The 9,027-nt window shown below is 44.1% G+C and overlaps 1 protein-coding gene across 4 annotated transcripts in view; it reads right to left on the bottom strand.

Moving 5' to 3' along the window:
* Positions 1-1,636: 1,636 nt before the first annotated feature.
* Positions 1,637-9,027, bottom strand: part of EVA1A (eva-1 homolog A, regulator of programmed cell death) — a 199,027-nt gene continuing 191,636 nt past the window's right edge. For all 4 annotated transcript variants that reach the window (XM_082755731.1, XM_082755732.1, XM_082755733.1 and 1 more), the window contains one exon: positions 1,637-2,535. In XM_082755731.1, coding sequence (XP_082611857.1) covers positions 2,165-2,535 — 371 coding nt within the window. In that variant the 3' untranslated portion in view covers positions 1,637-2,164. The remainder of the gene's footprint in view (positions 2,536-9,027) is intronic.

The following is a 9,027-nucleotide window of genomic DNA, read 5'->3' as shown; positions in this document are numbered from 1 at the left end:
CCAATGTTGAGGGACTGTATCTTATTGTGGAAGAAAACAAATGGCCAACAAAACTGATCCCCTGACCTTATGCTGTCATTTTGCTTCTCTCAGTACAGCATACACAGCAAATTATACATACCAGCTAAAGCACAGCACCTGGTGTCTCAGCCAGGGTTTAGGACTTTCCTTTCTGCTTTATTTCTGAATATCAGCTGTAAAATTACATCCCAGGTCGATAACGAATCTTTCCATTTGAACCTGCACGGGGCCAGAAACAGGAACCACTCTGTGGTTAAGCCACTTCTTGCTGGCCAAACTCATTGCTGATGTTACCAGCAAGACCTGTTGCAGTTATTCAACTTTGTTCTCACCTTCCAAGAGCCAAGAGACAGGAGAAAACACTTGTGAGCACTTCAAATGCAGCTGGACTCGATGATCCCCGTGGGTTTCTTCCAACTCAGGATATCCTACGATTCTAAGAAGGCCCTTGGTCTGCAGGGCTGTCCCACCACACAGCTGTTTGGCATAACATATGAACCCTTTCAGCCCTGTTCTAATGTCCCCGGTTATCTTGTGGGCAGGTCCACCCATCCCCATCTCTCCCTGATGCTAGGGAAAAGCTCTGGGCATCCAGAGCCTTTGGTTGTAACTTGCATTGCCAGTATTTGGCAAACTCTTAAGACACAAGCATGCCTAAGCGACTGAGGATCAAACCCTAAACCAATCTTGTACTACAATACATTTCACTTTTTTTTTCAATTTATTTTTTTGGTCCATTGAGTATTTGTTGGCCCAGGTATGATTTGGGACTGGAGAACAAGCTCAAAGCACCGTGAAACCACTGGTACTCTTTCACCTGGTGCAGGTAGGCTTTGGGATGGCCATTGGGAACCAATGCACTGCTCAGCTGCTCCTGCTTGTGTGCCCTGCAGAAGCAGACTTTGGGCTGAGGCCAAAGGAAAAAGTGCCTCCAGGTTCCTGCATGCAGAGGACGTCAGCCTTGATTGCCTGCAGAGGTGTGCTCCTCTTCCAAAGCAGTTCCCTCGAGCAACCAAAGTGCCAAAAGTGAGGATGCAAATTCAAATGCATTGAAGCAAACCAGAGTTTATTTAGCATTTATTACCCATTCTGCTGTAATACGTGTCTTCTTCTGTCTCCATTTTCCTCTGGTAAACATAGACCTTTTCCTTTTTTATTTTTTTAATAAAATATATAAAACATTGTGCATTGCTATCCATAGGAAAACTGTAGTTTAACAACAAAAAAAAAAAAGAATAAGGCACATTCCTGTGCAGCATCTTCAAATATATATATATATATATTTAAAACAAAACAAACAAAAAGAAAACCCTTTTCAACCTCTTTGAGGTTGTTAACATCTCACCAATCACTGACACATCTCTTATATTACCATAATTTCACTGTCGGAGGTGGTTTGGGTTGTGTTTGACAGGGGCCAGCAGGGAGAACAGACTCAAAAAAAAATAGGATTTTATCCCTGAGGTGTCAGTAAAAAAAAAAAAATAAAAATGCTCCCATTGAAAAGGAAGATGAAAAGACAGCCATAAATAACTGAATACACTATGGCAAACATCCAAGCACCGAGATGATTTCACGATGGAAGAATCCCCCCCTCCCCCCCATCCCCCAGTTCTTAACAAGTCATTTGCCGTTGGGTTTTAATTAGGTTAATCTCATGGCTTCTGAAGTCACAAGACAATCGGTCGGGATTTACCTCCCCCTCCCTTCCCAAATCATCTTTCCAGACTTGTAGTTTCGTTCACAATTCTCCCAAAGTCCTCAGGAAAGAGAAACCCCAAAATTCTAAATGAAAACCAAAACCTAGATGACTCCTCTCCCCAGCCAAGAGGGGAGCGCTTGTACCGCAGCGTGCCAAGCTCCATGCCCCACATGGGAGGACTCTAATCACCGGCTTCCTGACGGCTACTAAGAAACAAAGTTGGCAACCACCTCTGATGTAACCAGAAATTGTCCATGAAGAGGGGTGATAGCAATATGTCAGGGAAAAGGAGAGGGGGAAAGCTTTATTGCTGTCCATCCACACTGCCCCAGGTAGTACTCCTGGAAGGAAAAGAGGAGACATCCAGGTGAAACTGCTCCCCTCCCTCTCCCCTCTACCAGGTGTGGAGGAGCAGTGCGGGATGGTTGGGCTCCCCACCACCTAGTAGTAGCGGTTGAGGCTCCTGGTCCCTGGGATGTCCGGCTGGCCGTTCATCCAGATCTCCCGGATGATGCGCTCCCGTTCCTCCAGCCTCTGAGCTCGCTCCAGCTCCTCCGCCGACGTGAAGACGTTCATGTTCAAAGTCCTCTCGAACCTGCGATGCCTGCGGGCAGACAGGTCAGAAGTGGTGTCCGAATCGTCGTCGCTGTCGCTGCTGTCACTGTCGCTCTCCCGCTCCCGTGGAGGTTTTTTGGCGGAGGAGCGTTTGCAGTCCGTTCGGCAGGACACCCTGAGCACCAAGGCCAGCAGTGTCAAGACGAGTCCAATGCACACTCCGGAGACAAAATACAGAGCAGCTCGCTCAGGGTTTTCTGGAAGGGGAAAGGAAACAACGCTTGAGAACAACCCTTAAAAGAACAGAACGCACAGTTTGCTCCTCTGTGCAAATACCAGTAATACTCTCTGGAGGGGTAAAGTTTCTGATGGGTCTTTTGCTTCCAAATGTCCTTTGCCACCTCTCCCCAGGGAAGCTAGGGAGGGGAATTTAAATGGTGGATTTTTGCCAAGGCATTTACCCACATGCAGAATGTGGGTTAGCTGCAGTTGCATCTTGGAGTTATCTGGAAGGGGTAGGAGCAGCCCACAGAATTAAATGCTAATTCCAGTGGCTGTGGGAGTGGGGGTGAGACCAGGGAGCTGCACACCCAGCAGCAGCTGAGTGCAACTCTCTGTCACATCCATTATCTTCACACAAGGAATAAAGATTATTATAAAGCTTTATACACTCCCTGTGCTGTGGCTCAGCAGAAATGGCAAGCCTTACAGCACGGAAAAATGTGTATTACTTATTCATAGGTTTCATTTGCTTATCTAAGGCAAGTGTGCTGGCTTTCTGCCCAGACCACCAAAAAGTATACCTGTGCTGCAGAAGTAGAGCTGGAGTTAGTGCACTAACAGGATGAATCCTGCATGGCCGCATTTCAGAGGTGATATAACAAGACTCCAAAGGACCCACAGTGCCTTTTAAACTAGGTTATCTTGTTTACTTACTGCAGGTTTTTTTTTGGTTCGTGGGACTACTTAGAAGTGTAATTATGATAAATGTTGTTACTGTGATTCCCCTGGGCTGAATCATCTGAGCATATTCTGGGTTTATAGATAGACTGAATGGGTGAAGATGAACCAAGCAGAAGTGTCAAGACCAGCTCTACTCTGCTGTGTCTGTTGGGAGTCCTGAGTTGAGGGATGGAGTCAGCTCCTCAGATGAATCCTACTCCTTTGAATTCGGTGACAGAGCTGTAACAGTTCCCCCAGCTGAGAGACTGACACTGCATCCCTGGAAGATCTCAGTGACTAAAAGGCTTGGCCCCACCTTCACCTCCCCACACTGTGCTTTTAGAAACTGATTTCCTTAAGGAAAGATGAACTGGAAAACATTTGGAGATACTCAAAACTCAACAGGACAAGATGCTGAGCAACCTGCTCTAACTTCAATGCTGACTACATTCTGTGCAGGGGCTTGGACCAGGTGACCTCTGGAGGCCCCATCCAACCTAAATTATTCTGATTCTGTGGTCAGAACCTGGACACTGGCTTGTGTGTGGTTCAGGGCAATGTGTGGTTCAGTGTATGGAGATGCTCATGGAACAGTTACAGGAAAGAGATGACTTTGTGCTCTGCATTTCTCTTCTACCAAAAGCATCCAAAGATGACTGACAAACTAAGGAAGAGGAAGATGTCATGATAACCTGAAAACTGGCTAATAAAACTTGAGACTTGCTAGAGGGGCTCATGTGGATGGTGTGGAGAGAGAAAAAGAGACTGAATAGAGACTACAAAAGCAGGAAAAGAGAACTGCAAAAGATGCATTCAGCAATGCAGAAGAGGAAGGAAATGCATCAATAGTTCGAGCGGCAAGGGATCAAAACCAGAGGTTTTAAACTAAAATATTTTGACAAGAGTGAGCCAGCAAAAAGCTGAAGGTAAATGAGAATATAGCAGAAAGGTATGAGAGGATGTGCTGGCAGCTCTTGTAGCAGTCTGGCTAAGTGAAATGTTGGCTTCAATGAAGTTAACAGCAACCCTGAACTCAAGGGACAGAACTCAAATTAAATTAAAGCTTAAGCCCTGCTTGTGCTGTAGCAAAGCCATTGCCCATCTGCTACAGTGTGAACACCAAAGAAGTGGTCTTAATTTCAGACATTTGACAACCCCAGGAAAAGCAGAACCATGACTGATACTGCTTTTACCTCCATCTGCAGTATAAGTCAGGACAGCAGTTGCACAGCTTCCCTTGCAAGTAGGTGTAAGGAAGGCTCCAAGGACACCCAGGCAGCAAAGAACAAATGAGCAGGAGTGCTCTGTTTGTCCTGGAAGACACTTGGTCCAGTCTGCCTCTGTTCTGTCTCTGGCTGACAAGATGCCAGGCACACTTTCCTGCACACCACATTCCTGCACACACATGGGCTTGATTTGGTTGCATTAGTTCCACTGCTTGCTCTTTTAAAGCAACTCATAAAAAAAAACATAGATTTGAGCCTGAGACACAGACATGTGGTTTCTCTTCTCCCATTTTTGTCCACGTCCTGCTTTTCCATTCTCCTCCACGCTCCTTTTTCCATGCTACTGTATCCAGCTCATGAGCAAACTGCACCTCAATTACTACTTAAGCAACCATTTTTCATCCCCTGCTTGTCCTTGTGTGTATAGCCCTTCATGCAGTGCGAGGCTGTAATTGAATCTTTGGGCTCCACTGGCATTTATGAGCTCCTACAGCTACTCTGTCAACATCTGAGACACTGTCTGGACTTCCTCACTCAGCTGTAACCCTATGTTCAACTGCAGTCTTGGCATTTATCATGCATACAATCCACTTGCACAGCAACATCTCTCTTTTCACAGCAGAAAGAGCAAATTAAGCTAAAAACCAGGGGCTGTGCTTTTTCTCTGTTGGAGTAGCCAAGTCAGCAACAGCCTAAATTTGGGGGGCTGACAGATGATTAGTGATCTTGAGAACCTCCCCCCATACATGTTCTCCTTGCTAAGTCCAAAAAGGGGCAAACTTTTTCAGTAAATGTATTCTCAGCATCTTCCAAAAACTCAAGAGAGGCTCAGATTCATCATGCAAACACTGACACCTCAAAACACTTACTGTATATGAAAAACTCTTTAAAAGTGTATGGATATCAGTGGCAGGAGTTAACATAATTTTGGTATGCATTCAAGTGTGTGTATGTGTGTGCCCTACTACACCCTTTAACACATGGATTTTGACCAGAGCAGCTTTTCCTTCCCCTGAGCTGTGGATGACAGCTCAGAGCTATGTTTTTCTCCTAAACTTTTAGCAGGACCCAGTTGCTGTCAATCTCTCTAGTTGGCGTTTCCTTCCCTCCTCCCTGGTATTTCTCTTTCTGGACTGAAAGCATTGATGAAAATGTCATTGATTCAAGCCTGAACTTAATGCAGACAAAAGATATATGCTCTTTACAGCCCTTTATACAAAAGCCACCATTTTCTATGTGCTCAAACTGACCAAAAATTAGAAACACATTTTATTTTGTTTTTCCAACCAAACCAGCAGCAATTATGGAGCCTGTTTCCTGAGGGCTAACAATCTGCTGGGAGCATCAACCCAGACTGCCATTAATTCCCCAGGAAATGCCCCGGGCCAAGGTTGTTATTGCTATTATAACAAATTGTTTCAATAAATAAAAACCAATCTAGGCATTAACACTGCTGGCTTCCTGTGATGGCTTCATACATTCAGAAACCTCAGTGGGGAGGAGAATTTGAGAGGGCCCCAATAAAAGGTTCGGCATTAAGCATAGCCAGATGAACAGTAGGAGCAATATCTTCTAGGGAATTTGCAGTTAGCCCCACAGGCTGCTGAACTCCCTTGGTAGAACAGAGAAAGCTCTCCAGGAGCCCCTTATTAATAAGGCTCAGGCCAAGCAGTCCAGAAGTTGGAATGATCTCCCCTGGGTTGTTTTTTGGAAGCTCCTTGTTAATAACTTGGCAGCATTGCTCTCTGCTTATGGAAGAAGAATAAAACATGGATTTATGTAGGTTTCCCTCTAACAACTTCAATCTGAATGGGGCTACAAAACCTGTCCGAAGTCACCTGTCCGAAGGAAGGCATTGGGAGTGCTCTGATACAATTGGGACATTTAATATTTATGTAATCACAAGGGATGGTTCTGGTCTTGGTGACAGACTGTGACTGCAGAGCCAGTTCCAGCTGTCACCAAGAGTGGTGAAATCTTCCCAAGCACTCAGACAGGTTTTGGATCAAGTCCATGACAAATAACAGGTCTGAGGTTTACAGGCAGGGATTGCATATAATTAAAAACCTAACTCTGTAACAAAAATCAGCTTTCAAATTAGGGGCATCCCTGAGCCTTTTGCAGGACTGAACTCTGAGCAAGACATATTTGTCTGATCAGCTTGTAAATTCACTTGTCATAGATATTGTTGACTCTTTCTCCCTGTTTCTGAGAAATTGTGTTCAAGGTTCTTGAAGCTGGGACAAGACTAACACCAAACTGGCTGTGATACTCCTAACCATGGTGATAGCTGCAAACAGAATTGACAGTGAGAACCAACACTCCTGCAAAGAGCCTTTGCTTCCTGCTGTGCTGTGACTTTTCAACCCTCGTTTGTCAATAGGAATGTTCCCAACTTTTATACGACAACTTCAGCCAAAAAGATGATAGAAATGAGCACAGATTTCACTAGCATTGGTACTTTTCCCCTCTGTGAATTGCAAGACCCTGCATGTACCAATGGTGCAAATGACAGAGCCTGCAGCTCTTTATTGCAGCTTCCCAACAAAACTTATCATCTTGTGAAGAAAAAGTAAACACCAGTGAGCACATGATTTTGGTATTCTCCCCAAGCCAAGAGACACCCCACTGCCAGGAGGCAGGAAAATAATAGATTGCCCTTACAAGTAATAGAGTGGATTGTCCTTACTCTTGACCCATGCAATACCAAGTGCCCGTAACTGCCTTTTCCTGGAGTGGATTTGAGGGTTTACAGCATCCCCTGTACCAAAACCAAAAATTTTCTTTATATATCACCTCTGCCTTTTACAGTTTACTCTTGCGAAGTCCTGTTTTGAGCCAACTCACCAGCACAAGCAAAACCTGAATACAGCAATTTCAGTTTGCAAAGTGTACCTGAGGGACGTTTTTAGTGTCAGGAAACATTGCAGTTCTTGCATTAATGTCTCCCTATGGCACAGAAGCTGTGGTTAAGAGTGGTGAAAATTGTGTGAAGCAGAACCAAAGTCTTCCTGGCTGTCCAGCACCCTGCCTCTCCTGAGACACTTCTGTGGCTCCTCTATGAACATCAACAGTTGCTGTGGCTTAAGCTTACTTCAGGGCTCAAAACTCAGGGAAGCATGAAAATTTCCAACTATTTTGCTGCTCAATGTCTGCAGGATGAACGGGGGTGGCTTTGCAGTGCTTTAGTTTTATGCAAATGACATTTGTGCCCTGTGACACAGCTTGTCTTTGAAAATATAATCTAAAACCTCCACATTCTCACATATATCAAAATAAATCATGCCAATTCTATCCTCTCTGCTAAAATCAAAGAGCTAAATTACATGTAGCAAATAAAGATGGTTTAGGACATCTGCTGTTTCAATCCACAGGGCAGCCATCAATTATTTTTGTGATAAATAACAAACTGAACATCCATACCATTGAGATCAAAATTCACCTAACAGTCATGGTGCAACAAGCTCCTCAACTCCTCACTGTAAACCAAAGTTGTGAGGTGTCGGTTTTGCCTATTTGACATCCAGTGAATCCAAACACATCACAAGGAGACCACATTGTGAGAGGACAAGCAAGTTCCACAGCAACATGACAGTTAAAGCTGTCATTATTTATTACTGGTGCTGGAGTAAGTTTTAGAGGCTCCTGCCAAGAGTGACACCCTGGGAAGGGGATGAATTGAGGCCTTGTGCCCCATAAAAGGAATGCAGAGTCAAAGAGTTCTGCTGTGGTAAATGGAAGCTAAGTCCTTGGGGCATAGTCAGCAGTCCTGAATCCTAGTACCAACTGGCCCCTACCATAAATCCTACAACCTTCTGCTACCCATTACCATTCAGATGAGGAAAATAATGTTAACAGGATTTTATTTTATAGTAAAGTTGGGAATGAAGGTATTTTTTTCGTGTCAAAAATGGCAGATGTAGGTAAAAGAGGGGAGAAGTGTGATACATAGAAGATTCATTTAATGTTTGCTTTTCCTAATCTTTCCTTAGGGAAGTCCATACAATGAAAATATATCCCTTTCAGCCATCTTTTGTGAAGAACATTACTACTTCCACTTAATCTGCCTGCTTCTTCAAGGTGTCATGAAAAAACAGGACCCAATGCCACCATTCAATGACTAGAAAGTCAGAACTTTGCATTCACTATTCGTGGTCCTTTTAGAAGGACTGTCCACTAAGTGTGCAGAAAAACTCTTCTTAAGCTACTCAGTGATTCCAAAATGCAAAGCTCTAGTTAGTTGTTTCAAATCCAAATACTTGTCTGTAGCAGCATGGTGGTATCTCAGCAAAACCAAGAGCATTGCACCAAGAATGCATTAGTATTTAGTGAATCGGCAAGGCTGAATGGCACAAAGACATGAATAATTGTTGCTCATGAATACAGGAGTTTTAGTTATATAGACCCCAGCCTAACTGTGAGCAGACCAGTTGCAGTACACAGAATTATTAACAGTGTGCAGTGAAAGAGCAACACGTTAGTATTACTAACAAGGTGCATACAAATATTTCATTCAAATGGAGAACAATCTGCAATCCCATAAGAAACTTCCTTCTGTGGAAAGCAGTAGTTTGCCCTAAA

Source organism: Aythya marila (assembly GCF_965140915.1).
Source record: "Aythya marila genome assembly, chromosome: 3".
Lineage (NCBI taxonomy): Eukaryota > Metazoa > Chordata > Aves > Anseriformes > Anatidae > Aythya > Aythya marila.
This window is presented reverse-complemented; position numbering and strand designations above follow the sequence as displayed.